The sequence below is a fragment of the Triticum urartu genome, chromosome 7A (assembly GCF_056163025.1).
Source record: "Triticum urartu cultivar PI428250 chromosome 7A, HENAU_Tu73, whole genome shotgun sequence".
In the NCBI taxonomy this organism is placed as follows: Eukaryota; Viridiplantae; Streptophyta; class Magnoliopsida; order Poales; family Poaceae; genus Triticum; species Triticum urartu.
Genome location: NC_141879.1, coordinates 75,613,847 through 75,638,471, shown reverse-complemented (window position 1 = coordinate 75,638,471; position 24,625 = coordinate 75,613,847). Strand labels below are relative to the sequence as shown.

At 42.3% G+C, this 24,625-nt stretch overlaps 1 protein-coding gene across 1 annotated transcript; it reads left to right on the top strand.

Moving 5' to 3' along the window:
- Positions 1–13,809: 13,809 nt before the first annotated feature.
- On the top strand, positions 13,810–16,754 carry LOC125525211 (ethylene-responsive transcription factor WRI1-like). The gene is made up of 5 exons (XM_048690220.2): positions 13,810–13,919; positions 14,077–14,159; positions 14,348–14,445; positions 14,587–14,660; positions 15,742–16,754. Exons 1-5 carry the CDS (start codon positions 13,885–13,887, stop codon positions 16,448–16,450), a joined length of 999 nt encoding a protein of 332 aa, XP_048546177.1. The 5' UTR covers positions 13,810–13,884; the 3' UTR covers positions 16,451–16,754.
- The last annotated feature ends 7,871 nt before the right edge of the window (positions 16,755–24,625 follow it).

Below are 24,625 nucleotides of genomic sequence, written 5' to 3'. Positions count from 1 at the left end.
TTGTTGTGTCTATGGGGTGCCCCCCGACCACGTATATAAAGGAGTGGAGGAGGAGGGGGCCGACCTAGAGGAGGAGGCGCGCCCAAGGGGGGCAATCCTACTCCAAGTAGGTTTTGCCCCCCCCCCTCGTTCCTATTCCCACTAGGAGAAGGGGGAAGGAGGAGGTGGAGGGAAGGAAGGAGAAGGGGGGCCGCGCCCCCTTCCCTTTCCCAATTCTGATTGGGGCAAGGGGGGCTGCGCGCCACCTCCTTCTGCCTCTCCTCTTCCACTACTTTGGGTCCATGAGGCCCAATAACCCCCGGGGGTGTTATGGTAACCCCCCGGTACTCCGGTATTTATCCGATAACCCCCGGAACCATTCCGGTGTCAGAATATAGTCGTCCAATATATCAATCTTCATGTCTCGACCATTCCGAGACTCCTCGTCATGTCTGCGATCACATCCGGGACTCCGAACAACCTTCGGTACATCAAAACTCATAAACTCATAATATAACCGGCATCGAAACGTTAAGCGTGCGGACCCTACGGGTTCGAGAACTATGTAGACATGACCGAGACATGTCTCCGGTCAATAACCAATAGCGGAACCTGGATGCTCATATTGGCTCCCACATATTCTACGAAGATCTTTATCGGTCAGACTGCATAACAACATACGTTGTACCCTTTGTCATCGGTATGTTACTTGCCCGAGATTCGATCATCGGTATCTCAATACCTAGTTCAATCTCGTTACCGGCAAGTCTCTTTACTCGTTCCGTAATACATCATCCCGCAACTAACTCATTAGTTGCAATGCTTGCAAGGCTTATAGTGATGTGCATTACCAAGTGGGCCCAGAGATACCTCTTCGACAATCGGAGTGACAAATCCTAATCTCGAAATACGCCAACCCAACAAGTACCTTCGGAGACACCTGTAGAGCACCTTTATAATCACCCAGTTACGTTGTGACGTTTGGTAGCACACAAAGTGTTCCTTCGGTAAATGGGAGTTGCATAATCTCATAGTCATAGGAACATGTATAAGTCATGAAGAAAGCAATAGAAACAAACTAAACGATCAAGTGCTATGCTAACGAAATGGGTCAAGTCAATCACATCATTCTCTAATGATGTGACCCCGTTAATCAAATGACAACTCATGTCTATGGCTAGGAAACTTAACCATCTTTGATTCAACGAGCTAGTCAAGTAGAGGCATACTAGTGACATACTGTTTGTCTATGTATTCACACATGTATTATGTTTTCGGTTAATACAATTCTAGCATGAATAATAAACATTTGTCATGATATAAAGAAATAAATAATAACTTTATTATTGCCTCTAGGGCATATTTTCTTCAGTCTCCCACTTGCACTAGAGTCAATAATCTAGTTCACATCGCCATGTGATTTAACATCAATAGTTCACATTACCATGTGATTAACACCCATAGTTCACATCGTCATGTGACCAACACCCAAAGGGTTTACTAGTCAATAATCTAGTTCACATTGCTATGTGATTAATACCCAAAGAGTACTAAGGTGTGATCATGTTTTGCTTGTGAGGAAAGTTTAGTCAACGAGTCTGCCACATTCAGATACATATGTATTTTGCAAATTTCTATGTCAACAATGCTCTGCACGGAGCTACTCTAGCTAATTGCTCTCACTTTCAATATGTATCCAGATTGATACTTTGAGTCATCTGGATCAGTGTAAAAACTTGCATCGACGTAACCCTTTATGACGAACCTTTTGTCACCTCCATAATCGAGAAACATATCCTTATTCCACTAAGGATAATTTTGACCAATGTCCAATGATCTATTCCTAGATCACTATTGTACTCCCTTGCCAAACATAGGGCAGGGTATACAATAGGTCTGGTACACAGCATGGCATACTTTATAGAACCTATGGCTGAGACATAGGGAATGACTTTCATTCTCTCTCTATCTTCTGTCGTGGTTGGGTTTTGAGTCTTACTCAGTTTCACACCTTGTAACACAAGCAAGAACTCTTTATTTGACTGTTCCATTTTGAACTACTTCAAAATCTTGTCAAGGTATGTACTCATTGAAAAACTTATTAAGCATCTTGATCTATCTCTATAGATCTTGATGTTCAATATGTAAGCAGCTTCACCGAGGTTTTTCTTTGAAAAACTCCTTTCAAACACTCCTTTATGCTTTGCAGAATAATTCTAACATTATCTCCGATCAACAATATGTCATTCACATATACTTATCAGAAATAATGTAGTGCTCACACTCACTTTCTTGTAAATACAGGCTTCACCGCAAGTCTGTATAAAACCATTGTTGAGGAAATCGTTAACTGGTAGCTGCTCGGTCGGCTAGTGAGTAGGGGCTTAATAGGCTAATCGGCAAGTTAATCGGCCATTTAATCAATTAATCGGACGATTTATCGGGTAATCGGCTACTCGGGGACCCTATGAGTAGAGATTAATCGACAAGTTTACTGGTTAATCCGATGAATTCTTGAACAGGGTATAAAACTATATGCTTTGATCAACTTATCAAAGCGTATATTCCAACTCCGAGATGCTTGCACCAATCCATAGATGGATCGCTGGAGCTTGCATATTTTGTTAGCACCTTTAGGATTGACAAAACTTTCTTGTTGCATTATATACAACTCATCTTTAATAAGACCATTAAGGAATGTATTGTTTATCCATTTGTTAGATTTCATAAAATGTGACAATTACTAACATGATTCGGACAGACTTAAGCATAGATACGAGTGAGAAACTCTCATCGTAGTCAACACCTTGAACTTGTCGAAAACCTTTTTGCGACAATTCTAGCTTTGTAGATAGTAACACTACTACCAGCGTCCGTCTTCCTCTTGAAGATCCATTTAATCTCAATGGCTCGCCGGTCTTTGGGCAAATCAATCAAAGTCCATACTTTGTTCTTATACATGGATCTCATCTCAGATTTCATGGCCTCAAGCCATTTCGCGGAATCTAGGCTCATCATCGCTTCCTCATAGTTCGTAGGTTCGTCATGGTCAAGTAACATGACCTCCAGAATAGGATTGTCGTACCACTCTGGTGCGGATCTCACTCTGGTTTACCTACGAGGTTCGGTAGTAACTTGATATGAAGTTACATGATCATCATCATTAGCTTCCTCACTAATTGGTGTAGTAGTCACAGGAACAGATTTCTATGATGAACTACTTTCCAATAAGGGAGCAGGTACGGTTACCTCATCAAGTTCTACTTTCCTCCCACTCACTTCTTTCGAGAGAAACTCCTTCTCTAGAAAGGATCCATTCTCAGCAATGAATAACTTGCCTTCGAATCTGTGATAGAAGGTGTACCCAACATTTTCTTTTGGGTATCCTATGAAGACGCACTTCTCCGATTTGGGTTTGAGTTTATCAGGTTGAAACTTTTTCACATAAGCATTGCAACCTCAAACTTTAAGAAACGACAGCTTAGGTTTCTTGCCAAACCATAGTTCATACGGTGTCGTCTCAACGGATTTCGATGGTGCCCTATTTAACGTGAATGTAGCTGTCTCTAATGCATAACCTCAAAACTATAGTGGTTAATCGGGAAGAAACATCATAGATTGCACTATATCCAATAATAGTACGGTTATGACGTTCAGACATACCATTATATTGTGGTGTTTCAGGTGGCACGATTTTGTGAAACTAGTCCACATTGTTTTAATTGAAGACCAAACTCATAACTCAAATATTTGTCTCTGCGATCAGATCGTAGAAACTTTATTTTCTTGTCACGATGATTTTCACTTCACTCTGAAGTTTTTTGAATTTTTCAAATGTTTCAGACTTATGTTTTATCAAGTAGATATACCCATATCTGCTCAAATCATCTGTGAAGGTCAGAAAATAACGATACCCACCGCGAGCCTCAACATTCATCGGACTGCATACATCAGTATTTATTATTTCCAATAAGTCAGTTGATTTCTCCATTGTTCCGGAGAACGGAGTCTTAGTCATCTCGCCCATGAGGCATGGTTCGCAAGCATCAAAATGATTCATAATCAAGTGATTCCAAAAGCCCGTCAGCATGGAGTTTCTTCATGCGCTTTACACCAATATGACCTAAACGGCAATGCCACAAATAAGTTGCACTATCATTATTAACTTTGCATCTTTTGGCTTCAATATTATGAATATGTGTATCACTACGATCGAGATCCAACAAACCATTTTCATTGGGTGTATGACCATAGAAGGTTTTATTCATGTAAACAGAACAACAATTATTCTCTAACTTACATGAATAACCGTATTGCAATAAACATGATCCAATCATATTCATGCTCAACGCAAACACTAAATAACATTTAGTTTAGGTTTAACACTAATCCCGAAAGTATAGGGAGTGTGCGATGATGATCATATCAATCTTGGAACCATTTCCAATACACATCGTCACTTCACCCTTAACTAGTCTCTGTTCATTCTGCAACTCCCGTTTCGAGTTACTATTCTTAGCAACTGAACCAGTATCAAATTCCGAGGGTTTGCTATAAACACTAGCAAAGTACACATCAATTACATGTATATCAAATATAGCATTGTTCACTTTGCCATCCTTCTTATCCGCCAAATACTTGGGGCAGTTCCGCTTTTAGTGACCAGTCCCTTTGAAGTAAAAACACTTAGTCTCAGGCTTAGGTCCAGACTTGGGCTTCTTCACTTGAGCAGCAACTTGCTTGACGTTCTTCTTGAAGTTCCCTTTCTTTTCCTTTGCCCTTTTCTTGAAACTAGTGGTCTTGTTAATCATCAACACTTGATGCTCTTTCTTGATTTCTACCTTCATCGATTTCATCATCATGAAAAGCTCGGGAATCGTTTTCATCATCCCTTGCATACTATAGTTCATCACAAAGTTCTACTAACTTGGTGATGGTGACTAGAGAATTCTGTCAATCACTATTTTATCTAGAAGATTAACTCCACTTGATTCAAGCGATTGTAGTACCCAGACAATCTGAACACATGCTCACTGCTTGAGCTATTCACCTCCATCTTTTAGCTATAGAACTTGTTGGAGACTTCATATCTCTCAACTCGGGTATTTGCTTGAAATATTAACTTCAACTCCTAGAACATCCATATATATGATCCATGACGTTTAAAACGTCTTTGAAGTCCCGATTCTAAGCTGTTAAGCATGGTGCACTAAACTATCAAGTAGTCATCATATTGAGCTAGCCAAACGTTCATGACGTTTGCATCTGCTCCTGCAATAGGTCTGTCACCTAGCGGTGCGTTAAGGACATTATTCTTCTGTGCAGCAATGAGGATAAACCTCAGATCACGGATCCAATCCGCATCATTGCTACTAACATCTTTCAACTTAGTTTTCTCTAGGAACATATCAAGAATAAAACAGGGGAGCTAAACGCGAGCTATTGATCTACAACAAAGATATGCTAATACTACCAGGACTAAGTTCATGATAAATTTAAGTTCAATTAATCATATTACTTAAGAACTCCCACTTATAAAGACACCCATCTAATCTTCTAAGTGATCACGTGATCCAAATCAACTAAACCATAATCGATCATCACGTGAAATGGAGTAGTTTTCAATGGTGAACATCACTATGTCGATCATATCTACTATATGATTCATGCTCGACCTTTCGGTCTCAGTGTTCCGAGGCCATATCTGCATATGCTAGGCTCGTCAAGTTTAACCTGAGTATTCTGCGTGTGCAAAACTGGCTTGCACCCGTACGTTGTAGATGGACGTAGAGCTTATCACACCCGATCATCACGTGGTGTCTGGGCATGACGAACTTTGGCAACGGTGCATACTCAGGGAGAACACTTTTATCTTGAAATTTAGTAAGAGATCATCTTATAATGCTACCATCAATTAAAGCAAGATAAGATGCATAAAAGATAAACATCACATGCAATCAAAATAAGTGACATGATATGGCCATCATCATCTTGTGCCTTTGATCTCCATCTCCAAAACATCATCATGATTTGCATCGTCACTGGCATGACACTATGATCTCCACCATCTTGATCTATATCAATGTGTCGTCACATGGTCGTCTCGCCAACTATTGCTCTTGCAACTATTGCTATCGCATAGCGATAATTGTAAAGCAATTATTTGGCGCTTGCATCTTATGCAATAAAGAGACAACCATAAGGCTTCTGCCAGTTGCCGATAACTTCAACAAAACATGATCATCTTATACAACAATTTATATCTCATCACGTCTTGACCATATCACATCACAACATGCCCTGCAAAAACAAGTTAGACGTCCTCTACTTTGTTGTTGCAAGTTTTACGTGGCTGCTACGGGCTTAGCAAGAACCGTTCTTACCTACACATCAATACCACAATGATAGTTTGTCAAGTTGGTGTTGTTTTAACATTCTCAAGGACCGGGCGTAGCCACACTCGGTTCAACTAAAGTTGGAGAAACTGACACCCGCTAGTCACCTGTGTGCATAGCACGGTGGTAAAACCAGTCTCACGTAAGTGTACGCGTAATGTCGGTCTGGGCCGCTTCATCCAACAATACCGCTGAACCAAAGTGTGACATGCTGGTAAGCAGTATGACTTATATCGCCCACGATTCACTTGTGTTCTACTCGTGCATATTACATCAACGCATAAAACCTGGCTCGGATACCACTGTTGGGGAACATAGTAATTTCAAAAAAATTCCTACGCACACGCAAGATCATGGTGATGCATAGCAACGAGAGGGGAGAGTGTTGTCTACGTACCCTCGTACAACGAAAGCGGAAGCGTTAGCACAATGCGGTTGATGTAGTCGTACGTCTTCACGATCCGACCGATCCAAGTACCGAACGCACGGCACCTCCGAGTTCAGCACACGTTCATCTCGATGGCGTCCCGTGAACTCCAATCCAGTAGAGCTTCACGGGAGAGTTCCGTCAGCACGACGGCGTGGTGACGATGATGATGTTCTACTGTCGCAGGGCTTCGCCTAAGCACCGCTACTATATGATCGAGGTGGATTATGGTGGAATGGGGCACCGCACACGGCTAAAAGATCAAGAGATCAATTGTTGTGTCTGTGGGGTGCCCCCTGGCCACGTATATAAAGGAGTGTAGGAGGAGGGGCCGGACTAGAGGAGGATGCGCGCCCAAGGGGGGCAATCCTACTCCAAGTAGGTTTTGCCCCCCCCCCTTTCCTATTCCAACTAGGAGAAGGGGGAAGGAGGAGGTGGAGAGAAGGAAGGAGAAGGGGGCCGCGCCCCCTTCCCTTTCCCAATTCGGATTGGGGCAAGGGGGGCTACGCGCCACCTCCTGCTGCCTCTCCTCTTCCACTACTTTGGGCCCATGAGGCCCAATAACCCCCGGGGGGGGTTCCGGTAACCCCCCGGTACTCCGGTATATATTCGATAACCCCCGGAACCATTCCGGTGTCCGAATATAGTCGTCCAATATATCAATCTTCATGTCTCGACCATTTCGAGACTCCTCGTCATGTCTGTGATCACATCCGGGACTCAGAACAACCTTCGGTACATCAAAACTCATAAACTCATTATATAACCGGCATCGAAACGTTAAGCGTGCGGACCCTACGGGTTCAAGAACTATGTAGACATGACCGAGACATGTCTCCGGTCAATAACCAATAGCGGAACCTGGATGCTCATATTGGCTCCCACATATTCTACAAAGATCTTTATCGGTCAGACCGCATAACAACATACGTTGCTCCCTTTGTCATCGGTATGTTACTTGCCCGAGATTCGATCGTCGGTATCTCAATACCTAGTTCAATCTCGTTACCGGCAAGTCTCTTTACTCGTTCCGTAACACATCATCCCGCAACTAACTCATTAGTTGTAATGCTTGCAAGGCTTATAGTGATGTGCATTACCGAGTGGGCCCAGAGATACCTCTCCGACAATCGGAGTGACAAATCCTAATCTTGAAATACGCCAACCCAACAAGTACCTTCGGAGACACCTGTAGAGCACCTTTATAATCACCCAGTTACTTGTGACGTTTGGTAGCACACAAAGTGTTCCTCCGGTAAACGGGAGTTGCATAATCTCATAGTCATAAGAACATGTATAATTCATAAAGAAAGCAATAGCAACAAACTAAACGATCAAGTGCTATGCTAACGAAATGGGTCAAGTCAATCACATCATTCTCTAATGATGTGACCCCGTTAATCAAATGACAACTCATGTCTATGGCTAGGAAACTTAACCATCTTTGATTCAACGAGCTAGTCAAGTAGAGGCATACTAGTGACATACTGTTTGTCTATGTATTCACACATGTATTATGTTTCCGGTTAATACAATTCTAGCATGAATAATAAACATTTATCATGATATAAGGAAATAAATAATAACTTTATTATTGCCTCTAAGGCATATTTCCTTCAAATACATGATGCGCACACTCGTGCGTATTCGAGAAAAAGAAAGTTACATCATATTTTCCCATATTTTTTGGGAAGTTCTTTGCGTTGTAGAAACTGGCCATGGAGTAAAGTGGTGCTTGGTATGACTATGCGGGGAATTTCCACAATATTTGGAGGCAAAAGGTGTGCCAAGTCAATAGCTTAAGGTTGAAAAAGTGTAACATTCATTTTTATATGAAGAAATTTTTGTAGCTCTACTGCTCCCAGCCTGAAATCATACCATATGCAGTCCTTAGCATATTCTGGTTTACTTTTATCAGCTGTCACCATTCACGAATCAGTCACTAATACTATGTCACTTACGCGTAGTCAAACATGTCACAGGTTTGACCCATTTTACGTTGTACTAATAGTACTTACGCTGCTAAATATTCAAAGAAACATTACTTTACTCCAGAAGCCCGCCCTCCATTTCGATCTCAAGTCGGGCACGCGTTCTCAAATTATGAATGACGCGTCAACAGAGCTTAATCAAAACGAACAGCGGCCAACCCAAGGGCGAGCTGCTATCCCGTTTTTGTCTCGCTGTCAGCCGACCTCACCATGCAGCAAGCCAACTTGAACCTTTTTCTACCTTCAGAAAAGAAAAGAAAAATGCTATTTCAGAGAAGAAAAGAACCCATTCTTTAGTAGTATGCCACTGTGCTGCTAGTCTTCCATATAGTACTCCTAAGCTTTGAACCCTGGCAGAAAGATGTACCCGGTCGCTTTCTTATTGTGCTCGTGCAAAGATCTCGGCAATGGGGATGCATGTTGATGACTCTGCGGTACTAGAATAAAGAATATCTGACGAAATTATGCTCATGTTAATAGATATACACTATAAATGTCCGTTTCTTCATTGGCAATATGATCAATTCTAACTAGGCATACATTTCTCTATCTCTCTCAAAGAAAAAACGAGTCACACATTCATATTGAGTCAAGAAAGATCAACCTACGAACTATCGGAATATCTAGATATGCAGAGCTAAAACGTGAAAAGCTTTATTTGGATGGAAACTATGAATTGGGAGTTTAGGGCCCTCTTTGATTGCATTGATTCTCAAAAGACATGAATAGAAAAAAAAATACAAGATTGGAGTGCCATCTCCTGAAAAGTTCGGGCCAAAAATCCTGAAGAAGGCTCAAAAGCGTTGTTTGATGAGTCTGTGTAGTATTAGGTAGTTGATCAGGTAAGGGTTGAATGCCCACTTGAATTCTATAAGATTAGTAGAAAGTGTTTGATGCCACGGAAAAAACAATTAGGTAGTTGATCAGGTAAGGGCTGAATGCCCACTTGAATCGTATAGGATTGGTAGCAAGTGTTTGATGCCAAGAAAAAACAAATGAATTCTAAAAAATAGGTTGGAGTGGATGCTAGATTTTCCATAAAATGTAGCATACACGATTCCTTAGGGAAAAAATCCTATAAGATTCAGTCCTATAAATCAAATGGTGAACTTAGGAAAAATCAAAAGGATTCTAACCTTCCAAAAGTCCAATATGATAACTTTGAATCAAAGAAACCCTTGGTTGGGGAAAATTTGGTTTTTTTCTAAAAAAAATAATTGGTTAAATTACATCCAGTAAAATATATTATATATCTAGTGATTTATCTCATGGGGATATTTAGAGACATTAAAACCGTGTATCCTTCACGTCTCTCACAAACATATCTTTTTGGCCGTCCGATCTCGATATTTAGTGATTTTCTCTTTAGGGATATAACCAATGATAATTTCTTTTTGGCTGTTGGATCTTGATATCTAGTGAGTTTCTACATATGATATTGCAAGAAAACATCATGGTTTCCTTGTATTTGGATATGTAACCGCGAACAGTCGTTCTTAGACGTAATCAAATACTTCACTTAAATCCCTAAAGATTCTCCTCATTAGAATAGAATATTTCACCATGGAAGCCTAAATTAATTAAGAACACAACAACGGCAAACCGTCCTAGAACAATATACATGTATAGATCAATGAGCTAATAAGCCAATATTCGGTACCTAGTTAGCTAGGCGCCCAAGGTACTCACTAGCTACCAGATTGCCTACACCTTTAGCCAGCTCGATGTGCTTTGATGTTTGCCTATATTCCATAATTAAGACCATAACGCATAGTATGCCCTGTATGTTCTCTATCTTTGTCTTTCTTGATGGAACGGGGATGCACGTATTCTTGCCAGGCAGGTTTCCGTCCTTTTCAGTGGTGTTATTTTCGGTGCCTGCCGCACCAAATTTATCTTTGGAAAACTAACTGTCATCTTCTTGAATACATATTGACAGGAGGTGTAAGAAATTATATCCGGAAATCCCCATTTGTTGACTTGTCCATTGTCATGCATATTGGATGATGTTGGAGCGTCGTGGAACACACAGGAAGGTGAGAAGTTATTCAGAAAAGGGGAAAATATTTTACATCATATAGTTAACTGTTGGAACTTTTTACACAACTGAGATGTGTTAAATTCAAGGGACCCTTTGATGTAGGGAGCCGTGGAGTCAAGTAAGCTCATTTGAACCATATTTATATGGTAGGAATATACGAGAATTATGCGTGATCGCTATGAGATCTCACCAATTACTGTAAAATTCATGCATTCCAAGCGTGTGGTGTGCTAAAACCACACACCATGTGTTGTTCCTGGCTGGAAGATTTTATTTTGAATTGATAAAATATATATTTATTTCTTGTTTGACAGTACAAATAATTGCCACTTGTATGATACAAATGAAAATTAAAGGAAAGCACACAGCTTCAGCTGGACACACCTATGGGGGATATGGACGCTGAAAAAGCAAGGAAAGGGCTGGGAAGTTCCTGCAGAAAAACATATACTAATTCATCAAGGACCCACTAATTTAATTACATGGGCAAATGTGTATGCTAAGACAACAATTAGGAATCTGTAACCCCGCTCCTTGGTCTTATCATTATATTATGATGAAAAGGATGGTATTTTCACGCGAGGAGACAATCGTGCAAGTAGTCCCTATCTGTCTTAATGTTACAGCTTGCAATTCTCATCTTCAGATGTTGCAAGGAAAGATTGCGATTTGTCAACATGTTGGGCTTCCATAAAGCTATGTGTATGTGTATTTTAAGCATAGAGGATCATTCTAGCTGGTTCAATTCCATTTGCACACAATGACATACAAATGGCAAATAAAAAGGAAAGCTAATTAACAACTTCCTTCATTTCCCCTGTAAAAAAACTGTATTTGATCTCGTAGGGGTGCCAATTTCGTGGTAGAGGATGGCAATTGCAAACGTTCGCTGTAGGGGATGGCAATTCTTATGGATCATCTTAGCTGCCAAATGTTCTCTGTAGGGGATGGCAATTCTTATGGATCATCTTAGCTGCCAAATGTTCGCTGTAGGGGATGGCAACTGCAAACGTTTTTGGTGGCAAGTTAGTTGTAGGGGTGCCAATTTTGTGGTAGAGAAAGCAAAATTTTCTTTTTGGAAAACTACCATCATTTCATCTCGATGAAATGGTCGCGGGTGTGTTTGCTGGGAGATTCTTCCCAGCAAACATTCACAAGTTAGCATTATTGTTATTTATTCATAGTTTTTTTTGCTGGGGGGGGGGGGGGGGGGGGGGATTTATTCATAGTTGCAGGTATATATATGTTAATGTTTTTACTTGTTATCACTCTGCATGCATATAGAAATGCTATTAAGCATTTACCAGGATTTCTTTGCGTTGTTATATTGACCCAAAATTCTTACAAATAGTTCATGTTGACTGACAACACAACAACCGGCATAAGAAATACAAGATATGAGTCACATCCACATAAAATCACAAAAATTGTCAATATATATTTTTATGTATTATTTTTACATTTGCAATTTTACGTCGGGTAAACAAAAAACTTATGCCCATTATATATTTTTGTATGTTATTATTGACTTTCTACGTTACATGGCATTTTACAGACGTGTAGAATATTTTTTTTATCCCGGGTCTGGACGATCTAGTCATACTTTGTTTCACTCCTAAAATGTCAATTATATATATATATATATATATATACATACATACATATATGTATATATATACATATATATATATACATATATGTATATATGTATATATATACATATATGTATGTATATATTGGCACTGGTGGCAACTTATTGCATGTACGTATGACTCTTCTGCTATTAATGAAACATAAAATTATGCTTTAAACAGATATTGGTTGCAGCTTGATTATTTTGCCAGTTTTTAAGTTTTTCTTTGTGGCCCTTTGAACCAGGATAACATTTTATGTTTATCCTGACCGGCTTTGGTGCCGTCTATAACTGACCACGCGGTGTGTTAGCTTCTGTTTGTTTATGTGGAAACATCATGTGTGATGTAAGCTTGTGACAAGATGCATTTGAAGTGTCTTCCCCTCACACAAAAAGAGACGATGCATTTGATGTCCTTATTTAAACCACCCCTTACTTTAAATTAGGTTTGCAAGACAACCCCTACAATACAAAACTTGCAAACACCTGCTTCATCTAATCTCCTTGTTTGGAGAGAGACCACTCACATGTCAAATGACATAGAATCCTCCACAGTGCCACGTCAGCATGACATGTGGGCCAGTCTTTCCAGCTGGAGATGAGACTTCAAATCTGGTCCAAATTAGAATTTTGTTTCTCCAGTTTGGTTCAGATTTATTCATATCAGCATCACTTACATGCTTTGAACAAACTTCATCAAAATTGAGTTCCAACTAAGACAACATCAGCAAGAGAAATCTATTCCCCGGATGATCATCCTGGAAAGAAACTACCAATTGACTATTAGCTAGGTGTGTACGCAACTACGCATATCTTAACAGGGAGGCTAATTTAAAACCATTTTTGCTGGCCAGTAAGGGCAGGCCACATCCGCCGTGTGCTAGCTATACGGTAACCCACCAATGCATGGCGGCCAGAAAAGCTGTCAAAACCGTAGCCAGCACAAGGGACAAAGCCCTTGGCACCGGGAACATCGACGCCTCATGTCCTTCTCAGCCCCATAGATGGAAACAAGGATGGACTCCACCACCACCATCCGCGCACCTACTGCATACGGACACCGGCCCGTGCGTGCGCGCGGGTATAAACTTGCACGCGCCCAACGGGGTTAGCTCCCGACGCCATTCTTGGTGAGATCCGAGCTAGGTTGAGAAAAGAAAAGTGTACACACGGGTTTTCGGCCATGGAGGCGTATGGGATGGTGAAGGATGAGCTGATCAATGGCATCGTCGCAGCGGGAGGGGGAGGAGGTGGAGGGGTCCGGTACTGCGAGGCTGCGCCAAGGGCGGCGCCGGTGATCGACGACGGCGTGAAGATCAGCGTGAAGAGGAGAAAGAGGGAGCCTCCGGCGGGGTCGGGGTTGTCTGGGGTGACGGGCAACGGTAAAGACGGCGCCGGCGACAAGTCGGTCGGCGGCAATGCGGCGGCGAAGAGGAGCTCCAGGTTCAGAGGTGTAAGCAGGTACGTGCTTCAACACGTACCCATGTATAACGTTTTTTTTTTTTGCTTGCTTGCGTACGTATAGTATATACATGTATTCTTGTGGGTTAAGCTTTTGCGTATTAATTGTTTAGCGTACTGAGAATCAATACGGCTGTATCTTTTTGCAGGCATCGTTGGACGGGCAGGTTCGAGGCTCACCTATGGGACAAGGGGACGTGGAACCCGACACAAAAGAAGAAAGGAAAGCAAGGTATGTAATACGTGACATCCTATCTTCAAAAAAAAAACGTGACATCCACTTATCATACGTTTCTTGTAGATGTACGTATAGCTGTGACTATATTATATACATACATATATGTTCATCTTGTATACCGCATCTTTATCGGAGACAATCTTATATATATACCTCATATTTGTATGTATATCGTCACGCAGTCTACCTTGGGGCGTATAACGAGGAGGAGGCCGCGGCGAGGGCATACGATCTGGCAGCGCTCAAATACTGGGGACCCACCACCTATACTAACTTCCCAGTACGTATTTTTGTACTCAAAATATGTTTTTTTTGCGGGTTCTCAAAATATGTTATTAGTTCCCTTTTCCATATGTATATGTAGATCTGCTAGATTGTATTACTGACTTGCAACTGTTGCTATGCTTGTGCATGCAAACAGGTCGTCGACTACGAGAAGGAGCTGAAGGTGATGCAGGGTGTATCCAGGGAAGAATACCTAGCGTCAATAAGAAGGTGCGGCAAATATATTTTTTCTTGAACATAATGACTGGATGCTATATTTTGTTAATTCAATCCTAGATATTGTAAATTTCTTTTTGAGAAACACAAAAGAACTTTGAGGCCCGATATGTTGTTGATAGAAAAACAAGTATGCCTTTTGAGAGAAAAATTGTTGTGAAAAGGCCTAAAGGCCATATACTAACTACTAAGGATCACATAACCTTGCGAACACACCCAAATAGAAAAGTAAAATTACAATCAAAGCCTTGAAGGTGCCGAAGTTTTTTCCCTCCTGCATCCACCGGCGGCGCGCTGTGAGCAAAGCCGGATGCCACATCTGGGGGAGCAAACTTTTTAAAACCCATGAGCTTGTAGAAGCAGTAGCTGAAAAATCATCGATACAGACGGATTCCCAAAAATCTAACCCACCGATCCCGAAAGACCCGCTAGAGACATAAAACCACATGCCCTCCATTTCTGACAAGCACACCAACAAAACAAGATACTGCAAGAAAGAAATTATTCCTCACCTGGGGAAGTGCCAACGCCACGCCGTCCCAAACCAACCACGAAGACACTCTGAAAAACACATGAGACTACGACTAAGTGCTAGGGAGCACGAAAAGTATTACGCCATCAAAGATAGCCATATTAAAGTTAAAATGTTTCTTGATCTACTAAATTATGAGCATGATCACTTACCATGTGTTCTTGGTCGTCTCACGCACACCTCTCTTTTTACAACCGATGAAATAATCATTTAAAGTTGTTTTCCTTTTTGTAAAAAAAATGTTTTCCTTGTAGGAGTCAAATTTCCATTGGTTAAGATCTTAACTATGTAGCTGACGGGTAGACCATGACTCTTGGTTAACAAAACTAAACTATTAAAAAAAACAAAACAAAAATAGCGAATCAACCTATGCTTGGATGGTTATAGGGGCAGTGGTCATAGGGTGAGTGTATGAGCGCTTGCGTTTGTACTGTGTTTAAAAAAATAGAATTTTTTTTACAAAATCTTGTTTTGTACAAGGTGCGAATTTTTGGCCCCAGAAAAATTATGCTAACTATCTTGGATCTTGCACATAATATGCAGAAAGAGCAATGGGTTTTCCCGCGGCGTTTCCAAGTACAGGGGGGTGGCACGGCACCACCACAACGGGCGGTGGGAGGCCCGGATCGGCAGGGTGTTCGGCAACAAGTACCTCTACCTCGGCACCTACAGCACCCAGGAGGAGGCGGCGCGCGCCTACGACATCGCCGCCATCGAGTACCGGGGCATCAACGCCGTCACCAACTTCGACCTCAGCACCTACATCCGCTGGCTCAAGCCCGGGGCCGCCCCCGCCGAGGCCATGAGCGGCCTGAGCGGCGCGCCGTCCCCGTCGTCCACCACCACGGCCACCACGCTGGTCACGCCGAGGGACATGGGCGGCCTCCGCCTCCTCCCGCCCTCGCGGAACTCGCTTTCTCTGCTCGGCGACGTGGGCTCGATGGTGTTCGGCGCCGGCCCCTCGCCGTCCCCGTCCCCTTCGTCCACCACCACGGCGCTCAGCCTGCTGCTGCGGTCGTCCGTGTTCCAGGAGCTCGTCGCGCAGCAGCACCAGCCGGCCGCGGACGTCGACGCCGACCAGGCGGCGGTGCCGGCGCTGGAGAACGAACCCGGGGAGGCACTGTACGGCGGCAGCGGCGGCGAGGACGCGGCGTTCTCGTGCTCCATGTACGAGCTCGACGACAGCTTCGCCCGCATCGAGGAATCCCTCTGGGACTGCTTGGGAAGCTGTGATCCAACCGTACCAATCTAGTCACCCAGTTCGATCGCCTGCGCAATAAGGAGCGTGGCTATAGCTAGGAACTTGTGAGGGAGTAGGGCAAGTTCCTCGAGATAGCCATGGCCATGGCACATGCATGCATGCTACGTAATGACGTGGCCAGTTGAACTGCTAGCTAGAGAGAGGTAGGAGGAGACGTGTGCCTGGTTTGTTTGACCCGTGCTGCTGTGTGGATTTGATTCGGTCGTCGTGAGTGGGACTTGGTATAGCTAATCAAGCTAGTGTCAAAATGTTCAGGAGAATACCAAACACTGGGTTGTAGAGCACAAGTAGCAAAATCCGGCTCCTGAACACCCGCCGACGTGCCCGGACGAGTCCACAGACAGTGACTAGTCCAGACAACAAAAAATTGTTTTCACAACCAAATACCCCATTTGCAAATCATCAAATCTATATTATTACATACAGCAAAAAACTACACTAAATTTTCGCCGCCGACTGTCCTTGTTGTTCTGGCAGTGTCCATGTCCAGCACCTTGCTGCACTCCTTGGAGTGGAGGTCCGATCGCTGGTGACGTAGAGTAGACCATGGGACATGCACCGGCTCACGGGACTCAATGCACCGCCATCTTTCATGCCCTACTCTTCCTCGCCGGAGACCATGCCCTGCACGTCGCCGGTGGATGTGAGGTCGATGATAGATTTGTCGTAGTCGGAGCCGGCTACGTCCACCACGACGCGGTTGTGACGGTAGGGGTTTCCAGGCACCATACGCGGCGCCGGAGAGTGCGACTCCGCCTCACCGACGTCTATCGTGGCCGTGGCCTCCCGCGCCTGCTGCCTTACACGGCAGGCACACCCCGCAGTATTTGCGCCGGACATGTAGTGGCTTGATTCCACGCACCAACGGAGGGGATGCACATCCGCCACGGTGTTCGGACGCGAGGCGGATCACCATCTTCGGTGAGGCAACCAAACCTACCATGGGGCCTGATCCGTGCGCCATTTGAGCGAATGCAATGGATTCCCGACATATGGAGTCTGAGCGCTGCCGTCGGGCGGACTCCTCCCGGGAGCGGGATAGCGTAAGGCGGACGACCATCTCCTCCCCGGAGCCGTGTGGGATGAGCTCCAGGTCAACGGATCGGGAGGTGTAGGACTCGGCTCTATTGCCCGCCATGCCGGAGATGGTCGGAGATCACCGAACGGGAGCTTGCGAGCGAGGGGGGTGGACAGGAGGGGAGTGCAGTGGAGTGGACATCAGCTTGGGTTTCGTCTAGAGTGTAGAAAGGGTCAATTTATGTGGGGTTGGGTAGGCAACAGTGGGCCGGATATGACGTGACAGATGCGTCCGGGTGTCTCTGTATTCGTCCCAAATATGGGTTGGACATGGGGAGTGCCGGTCAGACCGGGCGTTTGGGTCGAATATGGGAGTTGCGGTTGGGTGGAAATTTTTCGCCCAAACAGTGACCGAGTAGCGGGCCCGTGCGTTTAGTGCGGGTATGAAGGTCCGGCTGTAGATACTCTTAGTTTCCTCCTTTCCAGGGATGACATGGGTATCACTGGCACCCCGGCCCCTTCAATTGTAACATAATTTTTTAATGTGTAGTGAACACTAAATAATTAACATATTCATACGATTTGAAGACTATCTATCAAGATTATGACCATGTTTTGACCAAAATAAATCATATTTATATGTAGTGTAAGTTTTCACAAATTTTGAATTGTGACACCCCCAAGGATAACACCCTAGGTCCGCTGCTTTGGAGCACACACAGAGACAAGGGGCCTCCGAGCTTTGGATGAACACAGTAAAATCAACACATACTCATATACATACGAAATACATGGTGTGTGCGATCCGCAAACCTTTTTTGAAAATAAAAGATACATTACTTTCAAACTGAGAATCCAAATAAAAAATCGTTTTAACCATTGCATCCTCATGGTGAGATCTTTGAAATTAAATCCCACAACCGTATATTCGATAAATATTGGTTAAAAGCAGCTTAATTAGTATCACAAAAAATGAAGTTTAGTACAAACATTTGTTCGTAACACAAATATGTATTGTCTAGCACATATTATTATGGATGATAGGGAGTATTTTTTTACTTTTATAAAAAAACAAATTTTATGTAATAGATTTTCCCCACATATTTTTAAAAATGTTAATGCAATTAAAAGGTGTCCACATTTTCAGAAAAATTGTCATGTAATTTAAGAATTACAAATATTTAAAAAATTGTTATGTAATTTAAATACTTCATGTTTTATAAAGAAATGACACTATTGAATAAATACATGTGTAACTTTGTTAATTTTTCAGGTTTAAAAAATGTCCATTTTTTCGTAAAATAATAATAAAGATACTAGAAATGGAAGAAAATAGAACAGAAAAAACAAAGAACCCCATGAAAAACCGAAAGGACAATAGGAGAAAAAAAGACTGATAGAAAACTGAATACACTCCCTAAAACGAGAAGAGAACTGAATGGAAGGGAAAAACAATGAGAAAAAGAAAAGACTAACAGAAAACTGAATATAATCCCTAAAACGAGAAGAAAACTGAACAGAAGGAGTCGGCCTAGTTGCACGTACCACTGCGCATTTGCCCGCCATCCTAACGCAATGAATGAGTTCAATAGAGTTTACCCACTTGTAAAGTTTGGGCGGACAAGTCTATACCTCGCTCGTAGCAACTCAAACGCTAATGTCACCAACAACACCAGCTAAATAGGCTAGGCCCAGCTAGCTAGAAGTGTCCCCTTGAAAGCGATGATTTGGAGAGAGCATTTTCGCAAACAAACAAAAAAGATGTGGAGAGAGCAACTAATTAAGGAGCGCTTGTTCGGGAGTCTCTCCAAAGGTCATCTGGTGTGGGTTGAGAGCGCGCCACTTGGAGCGCTTTGGGCGCTTCATCCGATTTTTTTTCACACGCATTTTAGGTGGTTCTTTGGTTTTTTGGTTTTTTGCTGGTTTTTCTTAACTTCTGGACAAAAAAACAAATAACAATGCGTGAAAAATGTGTTCTCTTTGTTCTTCCATGAGAGGCGCGTATTTTCTTCCTCGAGTGGCACAGACGTGCCTTTCGGAAATGAAAAAAAGGTAATTTATTTTTTCTTTCTTTTGCGACAGGCACGAATTTGCTTCCGCGAGAGGCACGGTCGTGCCTCTCAGAAGCGGAAAAATGTGTTTTATTTTTTCTCTACTGCGAGAGGCATGGTTTTGCTTCTGCGAGAGGCACGGATTTGCTTCCGTGAGAGTCATGGATGTACCTCTTGGAAACAGAAAAAAAAACTTGATTTGCTTTTTTCTTCCGCAAGAGGCACATGGAAACGAAAAAAAGTATTTTTTTTCTTCCACAAGAAGCACGGGTTTGCTTCCACGAGACGCCTGGATTTGCTTCCACGAGACTCATGGTCATGCCTCTTTCGGAAAAGAAAAAAAACATGCTTCCAGTTTGGTTTTTTCGTCTTTTTTAGTTTTTTCATGAAAAAAAGTTCGCAACTTGGGGAGGTGGAAGATCTCGGCGCGAGAAATCCAACGATGAAAACTGTTCGAGATTTGGACGCATGGTTTAAGAGGTAAAACGTTTTGAATGAACGGATCTGTAAAAAAAAGAGAAAACTTGGCGTGCCACTTGTCGCAACCAGGAAGGTGGAAATGATCTTTAGAATGAGTAATCCTCGATTAGTGATTTCGGAAAATGTGTAGCGATCGCACGTGTTCCATAGGCCACAGGCATGTTATTTTTTCGTCCATTTTTTCTTACATTTGTTCATATTTTTATAACACTCTAAATACATACTCCCTCACTCCAAAAAAAGCTTATCCAAAGCTTGTCCCTCAAATGGAACTATCTAGCACTAACTTGGTGCTAGATACATCCATTTGAGGGACAAATTTTTTCGGACGGAGGAAGTACATTCTAACACTTAAATTTACTTAAAAATAAAATCCACGACCGTGAAAAATGTTAACTAAGTGCAAAAAATTTGTTAGTGTTTTTTCTAAATGATAGCATTCCAAAAAGAATTGTATAACATGTAAAAATATTCAAAGGTTTCAAAATGGTGCGTCAAATTTTATAAAAATTCTATTCAATGTAAATATGGTCCTATAACTTAAAATAGACATCTCATACCATTAAAAAATTGTAAATTACACTTAGCAAAAAAATTTGAGTTTCAAAAATATGTTTGTGAGATTTAGAACATGTCTATACAAAATTAAAAAAATTCACGTAGTTTAAAATTATATTTTGTATTAGTCTTCCACCATGGATTGGAAAATGTTTACCACATTTTCAAAAGATGTTCAACACATTTTTGGAAATTGTTAAACATGTATAAAAAATATTTTAGATGTATATAAAAAATGTATAATTTCTACAAAAACTTTAGACGTACGTTGGGAAAAGCCCCCTAAGAATTCCGACAAAGAAACAAAGAAACTGACAGAAAAGAAAAAAGAAAGAAGAAAATCAATGCAAACAGTGCAAACACCTATAAGATTTGACCTTCCTCTAAAGGATCATTTTTATACAACAAGAAATTCAATTGAATTCAATGAACAATCTGATCATAAAGCGGCAATTCATCATATCTCATCAAACACATCCATGAATTACATCATATTAATCTGGATCATGTGAGGTAGGTCACGAGAACTTGGTATTGAAGATGAGAGAGAGAGAGAGAGAGAGCGCTACTGCTATGGACCCTAAGGTCCTAAGAGAACTACTCACACATGGTGATGGAGACAACAAGGTTGATGAAGAAGCCTTCGGCAATGGATTCTCCCTCCAGCAGAGTACCGGAACAGGCCTCCAGATTGGATCTCTTTGGAATAGAAGCTTGCGGCAGCGAAAAAACTCGAAGTAAAATCTTGCGAAGGGTTTCGCAAAATTTGAAATTTATAGGAGGAAGAATGGATGTAAGGCGATGGACAGGCGGCCCACACGGCCTAGGGGGCAGCTAAGGCCCTAGACGGGGCCGTGTGGGGCCCCTGTAGCTCCTCTCGGTTCCCTTCGGTGCTTTCTGGATCATTTGTGCCCCAAAAATCCTTATTAAACCTTCATGGTGTTTGACCTCCATAAATATTGATTTTCTGTAAGGTCAAAAATATAGAAAACAACAACTGGAGTTGGGTACTAGTTAATTGGTTAGTCCAAAAATAATATAAAATGCTATAAAAATGTGCAAAATGAAGAAAACATGCCCTAGAGGCAATAATAAAGTTGTTATTTATATTTCCTTATATCATGATAAATGTTTATTATTCATGCTAGAGTTGTATTAACCGGAAACTTAGTACATGTGTGAATACATAGACAAACAGAGTGTCACTAGTTTGCATCTACTTGACTAGCTCGTTGAATCAATGATGGTTATGTTTCCTAACCATAGACATGAGTTGTCATTTGATTAACGGGATCACATCATTAGAGAATGATGTGATTGACTTGACCCATCCGTTAGCTTAGCACGATGATCGTTTAGTTTGTTGCTATTGCTTTCTCCATAACTTATACATGTTCCTATGACTATGAGATCATGCAACTCCCGAATCCCGGAGAAACACTTTGTGTGCTACTGATACGTCTCCAACGTACCTATAATTTTTGATTGCTCCATGCTATATTATCTACATGGATGTTTATGGGCTTTATTATACACTTTTATATCATTTTTGGGACTAACCTATTAACCCAGAGCCCAGTGCCAGTTTCTGTTTTTACCTTGTTTTAGGGTTTAGAAGAAAAGGAAAACCAAATGGAGTCCAATTGACCTGAAACTTCACGGAACCCATTTTTCAAAGGAAAGAAGCCCAGAAGACTTGAAGTGCACGTAAGGGAAGCTTCAAGGAGGCCACGAGGTAGGGGCACGCCCTCCACCCTCGTGGGCCCCTCGTGCCCCCCTGACGTACTTCTTCCTCCTATATATCTCCATATACCCTAAAAACATCAGAGAGCACAATAGATCGGCAGTTCCGCCGTCAGAAGCCTCCGTAGCCACCGAAAACCAATCTAGACCCGTTCCGGCACCCTGCCGGAGGGGGCAATCCCTCTCCGATGGCCATCTTCATCATCCCGGTGCTCTCCATGACGAGGAGGGAGTAGTCCTCCCTCGGGGCTGAGGGTATGTACCAGTAGCTATGTGTTTGATCTCTCTCTCTCTCTCTCTCGTGTTCTTGAGGTGACACGATCTTGATGTATCACGAGCTTTGCTATTGTAGTTGGATCTTATGTTTCTTCTCCCCCTCTACTCTCTTGTAATGTATTGAGTTTCCCCTTTGAAGTTATCTTATCGGATTGAGTCTTTAAAGATTTGAGAACACTTGATGTATGTCTTGCCGTGCGTATCTGTGGTGACAATGGGATACCACGTGATTCACTTGATGTATGTTTTGGTGATCAACTTGCAGGTTCCGCCCATGAACCTATGCATAGGGGTTGGCACACGTTTTCGTCGTGATTCTCCGGTAGAAACTTTGGGGAACTCTTTGAGGTTCTATGTGTTGGTTGAATAGATGAATCTGAGATTGTGTGATGCATATCATATAATCATACCCACGGATACTTGAGGTGACATTGGAGTATCTAGGTGACATTAGGGTTTTGATTGATTTGTGTCTTAAGGTGTTATTCTAGTACGAACTCTAGGGCTGTTTGTGACACTTATAGGAATAGCCCAACGGATTGATTGGAAAAAATAACTTTGAGGTGGTTTCGGACCCTACCATAATCTCTTCATTCGTTCTCCAATTATGTTGAGGGATAGTTCGTTCTCCGCTATTAGTGACTTTGGAGTGACTCTTTGTTGCATGTTGAGGGATAGTTATGTGATCCAATTATGTTATTATTGTTGAGAGGACTTACACTAGTGAAAGTATGAACCCTAGGCCTTATTTCCTAGCATTGCAATACCGTTTTAGCTCACTTTTACCATTAGTTACCTTACTGTTTTTATATTTTCAGATTACAAAAACCATTATCTACTATCCATATACCACTTGTATCACCATCTCTTCGCCGAACTAGTGCACCTATACAATTTACCATTGTATTGGTTGTGTTGGGGACACAAGAGACTCTTTGTTATTTGGTTGCAGGGTTGCTTGAAAGAGACCATCTTCATCCTACGCCTCCTACGGATTGATAAACCTTAGGTCATCCACTTGAGGGAAATTTGCTACTGTCCTACAAATCTCTGCACTTGGAGGCCCAACAACGTCTACAAGAAGAAGGCTGTGTAGTAGACATCAGCTACCAAACGTCAAAACGTAACTGGGTGTCTCCGATGGTGTTTGTTGAGTTGGCATAGTTCGAGATTAGGATTTGTCACTCTGATTGTCGGAGAGGTATCTCTGGGTCCTCTCGGTAATACACATCACTATAAGCCTTGCAAGCATTGTGACTAATGAGTTAGTTGCGGTATGATGCGTTACGGAATGAGTAAAGAGACTTGGCGGTAACGAGATTGAACTAGGTATTGAGATACCGGCGATCGAATCTCGGACAAGTAACATACCGATGACAAAGGGAACAACGTATGTTGTTATGCGGTTTGACCGATAAAGATCTTCGTAGAATATGTATGAGCCAATATGAGCATCCAGGTTCCTCTATTGGTTATTGACCGGAGACATGTCTCAGTCATGTCTACATAGTTCTCGAACCCGTAGGGTCCGCACGCTTAACGTTCGGTGACGATCGGTATTACGAGTTTATGTCTTTTGATGTACCGAAGATAGTTCGGAGTCCCGGATATGATCACGGACATGACGAGGAGTCTCGAAATGGTCGAGAGATAAAGATTGATATATTGGACGACTATATTCGGACACCGGATGAGTTCCGGGGGTCACCGGATATTTATCGGAGTGCCCACTACACCACGACACTACAACGACGACACGCATCTGTTGGTATAAGTGTACATTAGCGACACATTGTCTATTGAAAACAATAATGACACATCGATTGTGAGAGTTGCTCTAGAGTGACGACGTTCTATGTGTCGTTAATGCTTAAATGTGTGCGGACATACAATGTGTCGGCGTATGCTTTTTTGGCTGTTAGATTATCCGTCGCTGTTGCTTGGCGATAGAAAAAGTGTCGGCGTATGTTTGGACCGAGCCACGCGGGACAAGTTTTGCGCGCGAGAGACTCCAAAATTTTGGCTAAGCCCATCTTATCTC